This window comes from Diabrotica undecimpunctata, chromosome 4 (genome assembly GCF_040954645.1).
Source record: "Diabrotica undecimpunctata isolate CICGRU chromosome 4, icDiaUnde3, whole genome shotgun sequence".
In the NCBI taxonomy this organism is placed as follows: domain Eukaryota; kingdom Metazoa; phylum Arthropoda; class Insecta; order Coleoptera; family Chrysomelidae; genus Diabrotica; species Diabrotica undecimpunctata.
In genome coordinates this window covers 146,458,064-146,477,087 of record NC_092806.1, presented here as the reverse complement: position 1 = coordinate 146,477,087, position 19,024 = coordinate 146,458,064, and the positions used below count along the sequence as shown (strand labels likewise).

Below are 19,024 nucleotides of genomic sequence, written 5' to 3'. Positions count from 1 at the left end.
GTTACCCATTTTTAGAATGGTAACGGATATAAAAAAATTTAAAACAAACTATCTTTTTCCACATTGTTCATATTTTTCTGTTATTTGTTACTGTAAATCATGTCTCTTCTTTCCTTTACTAAATCTGCAATAAGTTTCTGCTAAGTTTGTCTGGTAAAATTGGTTTTATTTGTCTTTTTTGCCTTTCTTATTATGTATCTCCCTTATTTTTGTAAAAAGGTACTAATATACCTACCTACAGCTTCTCCATCCATCTAGTATTTGTCCCAATTCCATAATTCTATGAAATAAACCTGTTAGCCTACTTGTATGTTTCTCCTAATGCTGTCCCCACTTCTCCAGGAATATCATCTATTCCAACTGCTTTACCTTTCTTTATTTTTTGAAGTGATTGAACCACTTCCTCGTTATTTTGGTGACTATTGCTGTTATTGTCTTTGTTAGCTCAATTGTATTTCTTTTAAATTCTTCATATAATAATAAAATGTTAGCACATTTATATTTAATAAAAATAAAATTTCAATTGCTTGCCTAAAATCAAAAACACTAATAAAGTATATTCCAGGACTATAGGACTGTTTGGGATTATTACGACAACGAATAATTTACTGAGCAACTTAAGAAGTACAAAAATAAATTGTTCTAATAATTATTATTTCAATAAAAAGTCAGTCAGTTTGACATATAATTTGAAAAAAAAGTATTAAATTAGGTACTGATTCTAATTTCAAAGAGTGTGTTTGTGTATTAAAGCCAAAAATGCCGAATTATTCTTATATGTCCTGTTAAAAGAGGTTGTTTGAACACTTCAGTTGAAATAAAATACAAAACTTAATAAAACTTTATTCCATATTATATATAAAAATAGTTGCTTAAAAATATATAATTATATATAAATTATTTTAAAACAAATCTCAACAATTACGTAGATCACAGAACTATTACTGAGGCCACTTCGTGTGCCAGGCCGCATATATTGTTTCCAATGGCTATGTACAAATACCCTTCATCGCCGAAATCTGTACCCCATGAGTTTTTGACAATATAGTAGGGAACAGGACTAGTTAAATCATAGCCGACAATTTGTACAGCGTGGTTTAACTCTAACATATTGCCGTCACAATGGTACTGTATGACTCCTCCTATATAATGCTGCCAACTTTGGGCGTTAATACTAACTGCAAGAGGCCCCAAATTTGCAAGAAGGTAAAGCATGATGTCTTCCTCGTTTTCGAAACTAAAAGAAAAAATAGTATCATTAAGTGTTTTCACAAAAAAATTTTTTGCAATTAAGACAGCAAGTGTTTGTGGTAGGTGTATTGTAATAATACTTTGGTATATAAGGTATACGAAAGTATGGTATATAAGGTTTATAAACCTTAGTCAGTATCCACGTATATGGATATAGGTACTGCTGTTTCAGATTGCATTAATTGGAAACATAACAAGACCCCCTCTAACAGAAGAACCGTTGAACACTATAAGAGAAAAACAATACAATACAGAACTACTCCAAGAACAATCAATAAGAGAACTATACAAACAACGTCTAGATCAAAAATTAATAGAATTCAGATATGGCAACATCGAAGAAATATACGAGCATATAAAGGCGAATATAAAACAAGCAGCATTCGGAGCCCTTGGAGAGAAAGAACATACCTATAACAAATAAACAGCACTATAATGAAATAATGAACAAAAAAAGAATAATTGAAGAAAAAAAGCAACTATACAGAAATGGCTGACTACAAACAACCATGAAGTTTATAAAGAATATAGAGAAAAAGATAGAGAAGTGATAAAACAAATAACACAACAAAAGAATGAAGAATGGGAAAGCACCTGCATAAATATTGAAACATACATAGGTGGTACAAGAACTTCGGAGTCATGGAAAGTACTGGGAGGACTGAAACAAAACTCAAAAGAAAAAATTAAATTGGGAAATATACAGGACAAAGAATGGAAGGACTGTTACAAGGAACAGTTAACAGAATAAAGACCACAATTCATTGGAAAAGAAAACAGGCGAAGACGAAGCAGATCCCCACAACAAGAAATAGAAATAACAGATAGAGAAATGAGAACGGCCATAAAAGCAATCAAAAATAAGAAAGCACCAGGACCTGGAGGCGTCCTACCTGAGCTTATAAAATACGGTTCAAAAAAATTACACCGGATGATAAAATGGATATTTCAGAAAGCCATAAATGGAGAACAGTTCCCAAAGGAATGGACGGAGGCATATATGATATCTATACTTAAGAAAGGAGATAGAAAACGATGCGAAAACTACAGAGGAATAAGAGTAATATCATCAATAGGAAGATTATATGGGAAGATACTGGATTATATGGGAGAACAGATAGAGCAAGCGATAAAAGGCAAAATCGGGGAGGATCAGGCAGGCTTCACGGCAGAAAGATCATGCATACACCACATATACACACTGGAACAACTGTTGGAATAGAAAAAAGCAAAAAATAGAGATATACATTTGGCATTTGAGGACCTGAGAAAGGCGCATGACTCTGTACCAAGATCAGAACTATGGGAGGCAATGTACAAAGTAGAAATACAGACGGAACTCATAGAAGCTACAAAAGGTCTGTATAAAGAAAATAAGGTGTCCATTAAAATGGGAACAAGAATCATTGGAGACTTCACCACAACAAAAGGACTCCTGCAGGGTTTTTCCACATCTCCATCCTTATTCAAAATGTACTTAGAGAAAGCCTTGACTACATGGAAAAGTAAATGCGAAGACATGGGAGTACCGGTATGTTGTCCGGGAGTACCGGACTATGTTGTGTTAATTTACAAATTTCATATTGTAAGTTAAACATTGAACAATTAAAAAGATGCTATCAAAGAAGATAGGCACTAGCTTATTAATGTAATAAATGTTCAAAATGTTTCCCTACGACATCCAATCATTTATGAACTCTTTTAAGCAGATTTTCATTAGTAGTTCGCACTTGATATTGATTCTTTACCTATTTCGTTAAGAACTTGAAAGACTTTATTTATTATAGCTTGCTCAGTAGTGACAGGTTCAGAGAACACCTTATTTTTAACTTTTCTGTAAATATAGTAATCTAACGGTAACAATGGGATCTTAATGATCAGAGAAACGGGTCCGTCTATCGCTAAATATTTCATGAAGCAATGTGCCAATGCTCGAATATTGTGAGCCCAGGCTCCATCTTGTTGAAATAAAGCCTATTTAACCTTATTATTATGTAAAGCTTGCAGTGCTGGTACAACAACTTGAAGTAAAATGTTGCAGTAACGTTCTCCGTTTAAATTTTTGTTATAAATCATGAGAGTGACTATCTTAATATTTTGCACAGCACAAAAAACATTGAAGGAAAAGAATGCTTGAAATTTACTATCCCACGTGAGCTGAGGATTTTCGTCACTACAGAAGTGACTTTTATGGCGGTTAAACATACTATTTTTTGTAAACTTCGATTCATCACACCAAGTAATTTTTTTTGTAAAATCTTGATCTTGGTATTTCATTAAAACCCATTCAGAAAATTCTACATGTCTTACATAATCTCCAGGATGTAAATTTTGAGCTATTGAATACGAATAAAGAGTCCAACGTTTTTCTTTTTAAATTCTGTGAATTGTTTGAGTCGATACCTGTAACAATTATTGCTCACATTACCGTAAGGATGAATTTGGATTAGCTGCAAAATATCCCAGGATATCTATTTGTAAGTCTTTATTATCGACGTGGTCCTTTTACTTATAAACTGACCAAACTGGAAACAGTTGTTCAATAAAAGTTTTACAGTTTTATGATTTGGTCGAGACTTCTCAGGATATCTCTCAGCAAAAACACGACAAGTTCTGGATACTATTCTGTAACACTCACCGTAAATTATAATTAAATTTAAAAAATCATCATTTGTATATCCTAAATAAGCCATTATTATTTTGTCAAGAAATTAGGCAAATTATTATTATAACTGTCACCCAATGGCATATAACAAGGTTACTATTAAACATTAACAATAACTGATATTTTTGACTGTATTCCATAGGCTACTTGATGAGCTGTAGGAGATAGGTATAGGGAATACTAATACAGATTGGTAAAATAATGAATCACAGCACCTGTATCCTGTATAATGAAAAAGGCAACTTTGCACTGTAAACGATAATGCTGTATCTGGTTAATAAGTTCATTCTTCTTCTTAACGTGCCCCATCCCTAAGGACATTGGCGATCATCATGGCCCATTTGACTCTATCTGCTGCCGTTCTGAAAAGTTCTATTGACGTTTTCCCGCTCCTTTGTCTCAGATTCTTCAGCCAGGACGTGCGTCTTCTCCCCGGTCCTCTTTTGCCTTCCACCTTCCCTTGTATGACCAGCCGCATCAATTCGTATTTCTCGTTTCTTAGTATGTGACCAAAGTAGCTCATTTTTCTTTTCTTTATAGCGTTGAGCATTTCTTTATCTTTTTTCATTCTTCGTAGCGTTTCCGCATTTGTTATGTGCTGTGTCCAAGATATTTTCCACTTTCTTCGATAACACCACATTTTAAAGTTAATGAGTCTTTTCTCTGTCGCCTCTGTAATTGTCCAGGCCTCAACTCCATACAACAGGACAGAGAACACGTAGCATCTCAATACTCTAGTTCTAATTTCGATGTTGAGTTTTCCATTGCATAATATTGCTTTCATCTTATTAAAAGCATTACTAGCTATCTCAATACGCCGTTTTATTTCCGTACTTCTATTACATTCTTCATTTAGTTCGCAACCTAAGTACTGATATCTGTGCACCCTGCCTAAAAGTTTTCCTTTAGCATAAACACTGTCTTCCTCAATCTTGTTCTTGCTTACCACCATGATTTTTGTTTTATTTGTATTCAGTGTCATTCCATACCTTTCGCAGTATTGGGTAATGCGATCAACCAAGATCTGTAGTTCTTCTCTGCTGACCGCAAGGAGTATTGTGTCATCTGCGTATCTAAGATTATTCAGAAGTGCTCCATTAATAAATATACCTTCATTTACGTCTTTTAATACCTCTTTAAACAATTCTTCTGAATACATATTAAAAAGGAAAGGGGAAAGCACACATCCTTGTTTTACTCCACGATTTATAGGTATTTCTTTCGATTTTTGTTGGTCTATTCGTATTATGGCTTTCTGATATCGGTATAGATTGGCAAGGATTCTCACGTCTTCGTCATCTAATTCTGTATTCTGCAGAATTTTTGCCATTCTTCTGTGTTGCACTTTGTCGAAAGCTTTTTCGAAGTCGACTAGACATATGAATACGTCGCAATTGACATCTCAACATCGTTCGATTAGTGTTTGTATAAGTTCATAAGGATTTTAAACTTTTATTCAAATTACATCAGAGGATATTGAACTTTATATACTTGGTAGAAAAGTGTAATTTTCGTATAAAAACCATTATAACCCAAAAACGGTTCACAATAGGTATACAGAAGTATTAATAAAAAATGTTTAGAATAACGTGAATATTTCTGAAATTAAAAAATATACAGGGTGTCCCATTAAAAAAAACGAAGTTATAAGCAACTTTCGGTATAACCGGAAGTAGCAAATAGATAAAAAGATTTTCATTAAACAGTTCACTCTTCAAAACCCCTTCATTCCAATTTTCATGATTCAGTTACCTTTAATTCTCGAGCTATTTCTAATTGGCCGTTTATCTGCCCTGTATAGTGTGCGTAAATGTTCGTGTAGGTTAAGTAATATTAAACCCTATTCATTTTACAAATTCCCAATCGTCAATAGAACCACGTGTAAGTCAAACAGGGTCGTACTGATGTACGACGTATGTATCATATGATTTTTAAAAATATTTACTTTTAAAACTGTTAGTGTAAGAATTTCTTGAAATTTAATCATTATATCACAATTAAACAAAACTCTAAAAAATAACACGACCAGTAAATAACTTAACAATAACTATAACATAAATATAACACAATATATTAACTTAAAAATCAACACGATACAATTTGAATTTAAAATGCTGGCAAGTTGGGATCTGTAACATGAGAATCTGTCTCGCTTAAGGTAATAAATTATATTTAATGGCCTCTTGACGAATGAGACGGTGAATATCAACACGTGCTCATGTTTACTGATGGGAATTTGGTAAACGAATAAACTTTAGCAAAGTTCCGGAAATTCTTAAGTATTGTATTGCGAAGATAATGAAACCTGATTGATAACGAGCAGAGAACATTAAAGGAAAATGTACAAACTTGATATTCAAATTTTATTTATGTAACTGCGAAAAGGTTTCTTTATTCAGAAATAAGCAAAAAGTGTTTGAATTTTTTTTAAATATACCTGTCGCATCCAAAATCCTCGACTTGAACTCCATCCTCGTCATCATCAAGTAGTTTACAATTTTCCGTCTCCCAAGTAAGAGGATATATTTTCTCTGGAAGTATCTTGATATTAAACGATGTTAACCAATTTAGTAAAGAACAAATATCTCCCCCATCACAGCCATAGTTGAATTCCGAGCAGTCTATCATTTGTTGGACACTTAATTTGGTGAATTTGTCTTAAAAATAAAAGATGGTATCATAAATCAAATCTTATTATATTACCGATTTATTTATATATTCTAATTTTATTTACAATTCTGTGACTGAGGTGAGTAGGCACATAGAAGTCAAATTTTCCGAATTTTTTTTTGATAAAAATGTGTAGGTGATTTGTAATACTATCGTCGGCTCTAAGCACTTTAGTCTACTATGCATTTTTACAGCTGTTATTGCGAAGTGTGCATAATAACCATACTGAGAAAATACCGACTTGAGTTTGTGAATAAACACTTAAGTCGACTTATGTGAAGAGAGCCAGTTGGAACTTGCTGTCTCTTGTCGTCCCGTCGGTGACTTATGTTACTAGGCGCTAATGAAACATTACATGCCGAAAATAATTTAGCCTAAAACAGTTCAGTTTGGTTTGATATTGCGAATAACACATGTCCAGAAGTTTTTTGTTTAAAGTGTCTGTTAATGATGAGTTGATAGTAGATACATTCCTAAAAGCAATTCTGTTTTGATGACAAAATAATATTACTACAAGCAATTTTACTTATAGCGTAAAAATCACGTCAACAGCTGCAAAAACCACCGGACACAAGAAAGGCTAGAGAATTACGAAAAAAAAAGTAATTCGGGAAGTCATGTATTAGAAAAAGTGGTAAAATAATTCCAGAAAGACCATTTAAACCTCTGCCACTATGCCGAGCAAAGTGCAAAACAAAAATCACTGAAAATCAGCTGAAAGAAATTTTTCCCGAATATTGGAGTTTGGGCAGTTACGACAAGAGAGTAGCTTATATAGCCAGTCTTTTCACCATACATGACAAAAAATCGCAGAGGCCTTATACGGACGATCCAGACAAAGAAAAATTTCGCCTCAAAACCTACAAATATTTTTTATGAATAAATGGTAGCCATATTTTTGTTTGTCGTAAGTGCTTTCTTGTGACTTTCAATGAAACAGACAATTTCATAAAAGTTATCGCTTTAATAAAAAGAGCATAACCTGCGGAAACAAAGACTTATTCTGCCCAATGAAAGAATATTTCACCAAACAAGTGGTCTGAAGAAAAATTAGAAGAACTCGGTAAGCATATTTTGAGTTTCCTGAGTTACGAAAGCCACTACTCACGCGCCCAAACAAATAAAAGGTTTCTACCATCACATTTGACCCTAGAAGCAATGTATTCCGTGTACAAGGTATCATACCAAAACTTTGTGTCGTATCCATATTATAGATCTAAATTTCATAAATTGAATCTGTCGTTTAAAAAGCCTCAAACGGATATTTGCCATAAATGCGACAAGTTAAAGGGGCCATTGGTGTCTAGGAAAAAAGACGATCAAAGAGAACCTTTTCGCTGGCATGACGTGCAATGGTTAAATTATATAAAATGGGATAATGGGAAAATATTTTTCAAAAAATCCTTAAATGCAGAGAAGTAATTTAAGGAAATTTCTTTTATTAGACGAAATGGGTTGAGAAATTTAGTTCCCCCATTGAAATATAAGGCGGATGTGCCAATAAATAAAGAAAAAAAGAAGGATCTTCTTGATTTGCTTCCCTTAATCCCTACAACTTTTCATGGGTTCTATGAAAATCTTTCATTGATCGAAACAGCGTTGCTGGACTATTCAGGTATCGACGAAGATATTGATTAAATAGTTATTATGTTTAAGTGGTTCATTCTTTTTTTAGGTTTATTTTTTTTTATCAAACTTCCTTTTTTATAACAAATAAAAAATACTTTGTTTAATAATATTATTTTCATAACCATTTTCTGTAAGTGCAATAACACATAAGTCATGGACACACTTGGGATCAAATGACATAAGTCACGAATTTCATTTTTGACATATTTTTTATTTCATGGGTGGTGGAAAATTTGGAGAATATTCTATATTAGTATAAGACATTTATATAGATAATTATAAAAACAACAATTAAAACCAAATAAAGTAAGTAACACGTAATTTTGGGCTATAAAACGGATTTAGAGGTAACCGGTGAATATTAAATCGCTTCTACTGCAAAACTAGGCAAAATGACTTATGTGCTTTCTCACCACGGTCAAAGAATTGTTCTAAATATTACAATCAGGTTAAATAAATCGGTAAAATATATCAAGAACAATTGATTTTCAAGTAAGCAATCTGATAATAATTAGATTAGTAATGGACATCTGTGAAACCATACATAAAATATATTATTTACTGACAAGCATTACAATCTATTTTTCAAATTACAAACTGTTACAATACCAAAATAACACAAAAACTGAATAAACATTTGTCTCAAATAGATTAAAAATAAAGAAAATAAGAAAATAATATAGACCTGGTAATAACTGACAATCAATCTCTAGAAAATTTATTTATTAGGGCGTGAAGTCAAAACAGTTTAATGGGAATTGGTAAATTCGAATTAGATCATGTAGGGAAACAAAACTTTTGACATTTAATTAAATAGTGTAAATAATATTAAATAAAAAGCCCGGGAGTCAAACATGATCATGATCATATTGTAAAAAAAGACTTAACAAACCAATACTTTTACTGACTGTGAATGATTAAAATATAAATTGCTAGATTGCTATCATCAAAAACTAGCAACGATGTCGCCGCTTTATCGCATTCACATTTCTGAGAATCTACTGCCTAAAATCTCGATTCTCAACTGTAAATAGTAGAATACGATAACATCAATAGTTAAACCCGAATGCGCAATTGAAAGCAAAAATATTTAAACTAAAGATCAAAGAGAATATCATAAACCAGATTATGTCATTCAATTACTTAGATATAACATGCTACCAAATTCACCAAATAGCAAGGCGGAATTAAGATTAACGGAATCAGCATAGACAACATCAGATATGCTGATGATAACGTATTAATAGCAAGTAACGCACAAGAATTAGAAAATATAATAAATGCGGTAGTTCACCACAGCGAAATGTTCGGTTTACATCTAAACGTTTCCAAAACTAAAACTTTAGTATTTTCAAAGACACCAATAAACGTACAGGTGTATGCCAAGGGTCAAATAATAGAACAGGTAAATTCCATAAAATATTTGGGAGGAAATATCAATAGTCAGTGTAATCCAAAAAAAGAAATTCTATCAAGAATCGAACAAGCAAGGAAAGCATTCATGAGCATGAAAACATTTTTTACAAGATCAGACCTTAGTTTGCAGCTTAGAATTCGAATGATCAGATGTTACGTTTTTTCTGTCTTACTGTATGGCTGTGAAAGTTGGGACAATGGACTCTGAAATAGAAAAAAAAATAGATGCCTTTGAGATGTATATATACAGGCGAATGCTGTATTGGGTACAAAGAGTTACTTAAGTTGAGGTACTTCGTCGCATCTGTAAACAAAAAGAATTACTAAGAACAATAAAAGAGAGGAAAATGCAATACTTGGGTCATGTGTTGAGAGGCGAAAGATACGAATTACTTCAGGTTATACTGGAAGGAAAAGTACAGGGCAAAAGATCAGTAGGAAGACGCCAGAACTCGTGGCTGAAAGACCTGAGGAGATGGTTCGACCGCTCATCCGCAGAAATCTTTCGCGCAGAAGTTTCCAAAACTACAATTGCCATTTGGAAATTTGGAAAGGAGACGGCGCCATGAGAAGAAGAACATGCTACCGAGATATCTACTAAGAGTCAGACACTCAAATAAGGAAAGCAGTAACCGCTACGTGTATAATACTTACTCTTACTCCACGGCGCTACAACTAATGGTAGGCCGGAGGCTAGGTAAATATCTCCTAAGAGGTCGATCTTGAATGACTGTTTGTGATCTTCTAACTTCGAATTCCACAAATCTGCTTCGATCAGGCCATGTTCTCCATACATAAAGGCAGCTTCGTTGTTACTTCTTATGCCACACATCTTTTCCATGAACAGTTTAGTAGATATTTCTTAAAATTCATCCCTCACGTCTACGTACTTGATTTACTATAATAGTTTACTACTATTTTGTTAGCTTTCATTTTTGATGTTTTATTTGCCGACTTTTGAATATTTTATTTAGTGCGAGCAAACATCTATTCCCAGCAGCTATCTTTACATTTATCCCTTCTTCGATTGAAGTGTTGTCGCATACCTGGATACTCAAGTATTTAAAACTGGAGTAATATTAGAACTCAACTCAGTCTAGAATGACATTTCCGTGAGATTCTTCTACCTGTCTCCTACGAGTATGGATATTAGAAGACTTAATGATGGGATTAAAAACAAAAAAAAGAGTATTCAAAACCTGCATCTAAATACCTAGGTAAACAATTAAAAACTGTGTTTAAAAATGAAAATATTAATATTCATAATAAGGAAAACTAAGTGATATCCATAATAAGTGAAAAAAACAACAATGAGACTTTCAAGACATAATACGATGGTGAAGAGAACAAACTCTCCTTTTATCGCAACCCCATTACTGAGAATCTTAATTTTTCCTAATACAGTCAACTACATGAGGTGCAGAACTTATAATGGGTAACCATCTAAGCCCATTGCTATCAGATGTTTTTATGGATCATCTAGAAACAAAGATTTCAAAACATCCTGTATTCAAACAGTTTTTATATTGGTAGAGATATGTACACGATGCACTGGTATGTTTTACAGGAACTAATTTGACCAATTCTTATCGTATATTAATTCACTCCAGAGTCATATTGAATTTGCAATAGAAACAGAACAGAATCAATCCATAAATTTTCTAGATTTAAATATTATCAGATTTAAAAACAAACATGAGTTCTCCATATTTCATAAACGTACCCATACTGACACAACTATACACAATTCATCATCCCATCCTACACAACTAATGAAACCATCACTGGCACGTTTGCAGATGATGCTGTCATCCTTGCAGCCGACGAAAATCCAATTATAGCATCTAACATTCTACAGGTACAACTGAATGAAATCAAGACATGGTCTACAAGTGGAGAATTAAAATGAATGAAACAAAATCAGTCCAAGTGACTTTTACCTTGAGAAGAGACCCATGTCCATCAGTTTCACTTAACAATATCCAACTTTCCCAATCCTCTAGCACTAAATACCTAGGAATACATCTTGACTCAAAACTCAGCTGGAAAGAACATATTCTTAAGAAGCGGAAACAAATTGACCTAAGAATGAAAGATCTAAACTGGTTAGTAGGCAGGAAATCGCAATTGAGCCTTGAAAACAAAATCCTTGTATACAAAACCGTCATAAAACCTATCTGGACGTATGGAATCCAACTCTAGGGATGTGCGAGAAAGTCAAACACAGCCATAATTCAAAGATTCCATTCAAAAATACTCCGAACGATAGCTGATGCACCTTGGTATGTGTCAAACCTAACACTTCATGAAGACCTAAGAATCCCAGTCGTACAGGTTCGTACAGGAGAAGCACTGGAATGACATAGTAACCCCTTACTCCAACATCTGCTAGAACACCAACCAAAAACGGTTAAAGTGGTCTTGTCACAGGAGAAGACCTCACCACGCCAATAGGAGCCCCTTGCTCCGCAGCCAGCAAATTAGCTTATAGCACTTTATTTGTGTTTTGATTGCTAAAGATTGTGTCATAACAAAAAAAACTCCTACACAACATAAATTCGTAGCCCACCATCATCATCATTAGTGCTACAGCCCTATAAAAGAGCCTCGACCTTCCCAAGTCTATTACGCCAGTCAGTTCTATCCATTGCCAAGTGTTGCCAGTTTGCTGCGCCTATTTGTCTACCATCCTCATCTACACCATCCCTCCATCTGAGTTTTGGCCTACCCCTACTTTTACTTCCCACAGGTTGTGACATAAGGATTCTTCTAGGAGGGTTCTGCTGTGATCTTGCCAGATGTCCTGCCCATCTTAGTCTTCCTATTTTTATAAAGGATACTACGTCTTTACCACCAAATATATATTTATATCTGTGATATATCTCGTAGTTGTACCTCCTTCTCCAAACACCATTTTCACAGATGCCACCGAATATTCTTCTCAGGATACTTCGTTCAAATGGCAGCCCACCATAGCATGTTACATACGAAATTCCAATGTCAAAAAACAACTTTGAGATAGCAGCCAACAATGGGTACAACTAACAAACAATAAATAAAATTTTAAAACAAAAACTACATATGAAAGCCCTGAAATTAGTATTTCCACCACCAGAGAAAAAACCCAGTAACTTCTGTTAGATTACATCGAATGTCAAATTGTTCACATCCAAAATAAAAGCCTTAAATTATCTTTATTGGAATCTATGGAAATCAACAAAATAAAAAATACAGACATAATTCTGAATGACCAACTTGAGACAAACAGTTCTCCCCTCCTCAACTTATTCAGTTGAAGACTATAAAGTGTAAACGCATACCAAAAAAATTTTGTGGAAGTGTTGAAAACAAAAGTTTTAATTGTTTTATTGTTAGGTCAACTAGATTCTTCCAATTATTCCTATTTAAGTTGCTCTAAGTGTCTCACAGGACTAAACGGTCCGTTCAATATAGAATTTAGTCAGTCCACCAGGTCGGTGATCTTCTCCTTGTTTCCCTTCCTAGAACTTGTCTCGAGAGAATCAGTATTTCTAGATAATTTTCGTTCTTGCAAGTCACATGCCCAACGAAGTGAAGAATTTTCTGTAGACAGTTAGTAGACAGTCTATTTTAATTTTGATTTGGTTTAAAATATGCGTTATGTGATGAGCTGTCCAGGACATTCGGAACATTCTTCTTCAACGCCACATTTCAAATTCATCGATCTTCTGACGCTCTTGTGACCAGAATGTCTCAGTTTCTGCGCCATAAAGAAATATTGAGAAGACTAATATTTTTACTAGTTGCATTTTGGTTGCTTGGTAGATAGATCTATCTTTCCACATTCTGATTAAGTGGCTCATGGCGTTTTTGGCCATAGCAATTCGCCTTCGAACCACTTTTTTGCTAATTCCATTCTTGGTCATCACAGAACCTAAGTAGTTGAAGTTGTCTATTATCTCATACTCATATAAATGGTCTGTTAGTCGAACAATGTGAAATCTGTTTACTACCATTACCTCTGTCTTGCTTTTATTAATTTTTATTAGAGAATAAGAACTAGGAATTATAACAAATATGGAGGATGATAGGATAGTCAAGATTGTAACAGGGAAAACCAGCAGGAATCTAGACTAAGGTCCATTCGCTCAACTCGGGCATATTTTGACAGATTCATAGCTGGAAACCTACAACACAAAAGTTCCTAGCTCACAGTATTAACAGCTTAAATAACCTTTTATTACAGACTTCTTTCATAATGGAAGTGTATACTAAAATTGTCGATTCAATATTTTACAAGATAAAAATAGGATGCTACACAATAATAACAATATGTATTGCTTACACGATTTGTGTAAAAATACAGCAAGACTGTCATATCTCAGGCCCCTGTTCACCAGATTTAACTACCCTAGAACTTTTTCTGACTGAAAACATTGAAAAAAATTATTGGATGAGCTAATTATCCATCTACAAGAACAGTTCTCTGGGTCCTTGCAGCTGTGGAAATGACGTTGAAAGCAGTGCATGCGTTGCAAAGGGGTGTACTTTGAAGTAGATAATATTGAATGATTCATAATACTTTTAAATAGAATTTTTAGGAATTAATCTTGTAATTTTCTGATCACTCCTCGTAAATCTTTTGAAAACGCAAGAGAATTTTAAATATGTAATAACGAAATAATGGAATATTGATAAATCAAGTAAATATGAAATTACCTCTTTTTAGTGCATTCATAGTCTCAATAATTCCTATCACAGAAAATGCCCAGCATGCCCCACAGGAACCTTGTGTTTGAACTTCGCTAAGTACCCCTTTTTCTCTGTAATCTAGTTTTTTGGGAATATGATATTTAACTTTTTGTAGGGAACGTTTTTTCGCAGTATGATTATTAGCTGATTTCTTATTAGTATAATTGTTACTTATATAGTCAGGTAGTTTTAAAATGAGTCTTGAGTTGAAGAATTCTTCAGGAAATAAATCTGAATATTTGGTCAGTCCATATGTTGCAGAATCATTGGATCGGTTGTTGTTCAATATTTCAATGTTTTCTAAAGATTGCTAAAAAATGAAAATAAACAGTAATTCAACTAGTAAGGAATACTACACATTAAGCGAACAGTAGTTACCCCTAAAATGGCACTCTATTGACCCCGAACATTAACTGTTAGGGAAATGGCCAATTTTGCACATATTTAGTGTTTTTGAAGTCACTGAATCCGAATATAAAGTTTACTTTTTGGTGGAACATTTTACAAAAAATAAATTTAAGGTGACATTAAATAGCTATACCTTTGATCTCTAAGAATATTTTCTTATGAAACTTTGAATTATTCCTATAAAAATGGGACTTGCTTGAAATGTTTATAAAATGTGTACAAAGAGTTGTAAACATTTTGTTGAGAGATTTACTCATATGTTTAGTGACAAACTTTTTGAATCTAGAATTTTAAGCTTAACAGTTTTAAAATATAAAGTATGAGCAAGTTTTCTGGAAATTTGCAAGTGAAAATGTGTAATAGAATGCTTCTCTAGCATTATAAAACCTGGGATGGGCTTCAGTGAGTTTAAAATGTATGTTTATTTGCTGCAGTCCCCTGTTCTCCCTGTTTACTCGAGATTTAGGTACATAAATCTACTGTCGCTAATTTCCTGATCCTCCAACACCACCTAGAAGGCAATCTAATCTGGTCTCTCATCTCAATATTTTTGATTTTATTATTGTTATTATATCTGGCTAGTTGTATAATTCTTCCAATTCCTGATTAGCTCTCACTATGTACTTCTGGTGGTATTATCCTTAACGGATATATCCTTCCAAGAATTCTTCTTTGTGATATTTAAGTTACTTCTTACTTTATTTTGGCACTGTCCATACTTCACATGCATATGTCATTTAGGTTTTAAGACTGAATGATAAATTCATAATATCATACGACGAGATATATTTTATTATCGTAGCTTCCAAATATTCAAACAATGGTTGGAGCCCTTCTTTTAAATATAAAGATACGAATTTTGTAGTCTGTCATATATCTTCCAGACTATTTATATCTCTTCTATTATGAGACAGGTTTCTTCTTCTTCTTTTGGTATCATAACCTTAGATGGGTTTTTGCCTGTCTGGCTATGTCCTTCTATTCAGATCTCTCTTGGGCCCTTCTCCTCCATTGTCTTATATTTATAGTTTTCAGGTCATCTTCCACATCATCCAACCATCTCGTCCTGGGCCTTCCTTTTTTCCGCCTTCCTACCGGCTTTCACTGTAACATCTTCTTTGTCATTTTCATGTCTTCTGGTCGCTGAACATGTCCCAGCTGTGACAGTCTTTGACTTTTCACAAATCTTACGATGGCATACCCTTCATTCAGTTCATTAACCACGTCGTTTCTCCTGATTCTCCATGTGCCGTCTTCCTCTTGCAATGGGCCATATACTTTTCTTTGTATCTTTCTCTCGAATGTCCTGAGTTGGGCTTAGATGAGACAGGTTTAGAACATGTATATTGTGTAGTTGTATTAATCTGTTGCCTTACCTCAAAAAAAAACCAATTAGCAAACATGAAAGAGTTCCTCTGCTACCAAAGAAAGCAAGGGTAACACAAATTTAACTGATAGCTGATAATTTAGCTGATATTATAAGAAAATTAACAATGATGTACCTAAAATATCAGCAGAAAGTAATACAATACAAATATAACAGCTGATATAGAACAATATTGGTAAGTTAATCACTGGTTGCAGTGGTTGAAGCTGTATAATCTGCTGTATAAACTGTTTCTCAATTTTGTACGAACAGTTTGGGTTTTTTAAATAATTTATAATTAAAGGCATTATTAGTCGAAGGTCAAGTATATTTAATCACTTAGTAATATTGATAAAATATCACATAAAAATTTATAGATAGTTGAAGTAAAAGTTTCCTATTTTATTAAGAATTTATAAAAATCGTATATTGATGGCAAAACTGTTAACAAGCTCAGTTCTCATATAACTGAAAATTTTGGAGCTCCCGGAATTGTGGTATGTTGGAAGAGTTGGATATCTAAGATTTGGTTCTTGCTGATGACACCCTATTGTAATAATTGTCATAGTATACTCAAAAATATATATTCTGTTTTCTCTTAAACAATTGACAGTATTAAAAATCATGATTGACTTTAATTAAAGGTACAGATATGCTTATAATTTCATGTATATACAAAAAATATTTACCATATTAAATTTAAAATTATCAACATTATCTGACTGATAAAAAATAAACTTTGCAAAGTTCTTTGACATTCCAAAAAATTAATATAGAAAAGTAATTAAATCCAAGAGCAAAATGATAATTTACATACCAAAAAAATAAATTAAATTAATAGACATTAGGATGCCAGACATTCAAGTAGATGATAAGCAGTGCAAAGGTCAAATATGTTATTGGTATAAAATTATATTATAAAATATATTTATAAACAGTGACTAACTAATTTGAAAATAAAAAATGTTCTCAAAAATGGAAAAATTACACAGCAAAAACTTGTCCCAGTAGAGAAAATCCAATGTTATTTGTATCATTTGCACAGTTCAAGAAAAAATTACTGTTCTTGGTCTTTTTGTACATCAGACTTAAGGATGGTAAGGATGGGAAGGGAACAGCAATCCGACAACTTAGGATAGACACCTAAATATGAAGACAAAAACACAGATTTATAAAACATTAATATGAAATATTATGACATATGGGGCTGAAAATTGGATTATAAACATGAAAAACAGCAGTAAGATAGTAGCAACAGAGATGGAATGCCTGTGCAGATACTGCAGAGTAACAAGAATGGATAGGACAAGTAATGACGAAATAAATCAAAGAATATCCATAGAATCAGGCATACTAACATAGAACAAAAAAGACTAAAGTGGTATGGACATGTAAGAAGAACTAGCGATAGCAGATGAATAAAGAGAATAACCGAATGGAGTTCCATAGGAAGGAGGAAAAAGGATGACCCTCAAGATCCTGGAGGAACGAAGTTCATCAAGGCAGAAATCTTAAAAATATTATCTAAAACAGACAGGTCATCATCCTAATCTGGAAGGTGCAACTAAAAGATTGCTTAAATTCTCAATGTACTACAATATAATCTGACAAGCCTAATATTCATCATGTGAATGATGAAGGAAATATGTAAAAAATGATTTAAGCATTTTAAATCTAAAAGAAAGTGAGGAGCAGTTGTGAAAGTCATAGAAGCACTACATGTTTAAACCCATAATATACATTTAAAATGCAGTTTTGTCACCAATCAGATTGGAAGAAGAAATGATATTTATAAAAAATTTGCACACCGTTACAAGCTTTCAATAGATGTAGATCAAAATAGAAAAAATAAATAAAGATATCCAACTTTCCATTCTTAGAAAATTAATTGAAGGAAAACAAAGTCATGAATTGAAATAGTTAGGGTCTACAGGGCAAACATCATGTAAATTAATGACCAAGGCATTTTCTGTAGCAACTTACTTTTAAAATATCTTATGGAAATACAAAAAAATAATAGCTGTCAGACTATGAAAATCATATAAAATATGATGTATAGCAGAAATGCCTTTTTTACTTCCCATTCTTCATATTAACAATACTAAGTGTGGTGTATCTTGAGTAAACTTCTTAATACTAAATAAATTCGACTTAAATCAACGTAAATCGTAACAACAAAGAGTCGCTGATTATATTCAAATAACCACTACACCTCGGGCGAATACCGATCCAAGAAAGGTGGAAACTTCTATTATTTGCTGAGCCCAAACATTTTTTAATGTACCTACCTTGGAAAATACTACTGTATCCATAGAAACGAACTAAATATCTTTTTTAACTTACTTAGGCGTAAATAACTTACCTTAAATGCTTTAAATCTCTGTTGATATACTGTATCATTTTCATAGGACTTATTAAAATCCTGCAGGTATTTCTTGAAAATAATCTCATCATTTTTTAGCCAAATTGGGTAAACAAAAAATAGCAGCAAAACATATATGAAGGCTTCAGACAATTTTCTGATTTTGGCACATCTAGGGGTTTCGGCTAAGTTTGGACCGACAGGCATTATTTATAGACGTTGACATCGGCAATAATTTATAAGGCGATAAGAAAGAAATACCTCCTATTGAACTAAATTGTGGATTGTAGTAATGACTACCACTGAGGAAAAGAACAAAAGTAAACTTGTGACTAACTACATTGGGAGTTTTGAAATTCTGTGACAGGTTTGACGTTTACATATTTTGGTACTGGACTTCTTCTATTTTAACTTTTATATTATAGACTATATCACTTAAGTTATTCACTGGAATATCCTTAATATTACAACTAAAGCTTATGCAACTAAATTTACGCTCATTTATATAATGAACAATTGGTAAACT

The 19,024-nt window shown here is 33.1% G+C and overlaps 1 protein-coding gene across 1 annotated transcript; it reads right to left on the bottom strand.

Annotated features, from left to right (window-relative positions):
• Window positions 1–825: 825 nt before the first annotated feature.
• LOC140440150 (cathepsin O-like) lies at window positions 826–18,874 on the bottom strand. The gene is made up of 4 exons (XM_072530464.1): window positions 18,499–18,874; window positions 14,330–14,672; window positions 6,354–6,573; window positions 826–1,237 (listed from the first exon to the last, which is right to left on the bottom strand). Exons 1-4 carry the CDS (start codon window positions 18,703–18,705, stop codon window positions 931–933), a joined length of 1,077 nt encoding a protein of 358 aa, XP_072386565.1. The 5' UTR covers window positions 18,706–18,874; the 3' UTR covers window positions 826–930.
• Window positions 18,875–19,024: the final 150 nt, after the last annotated feature.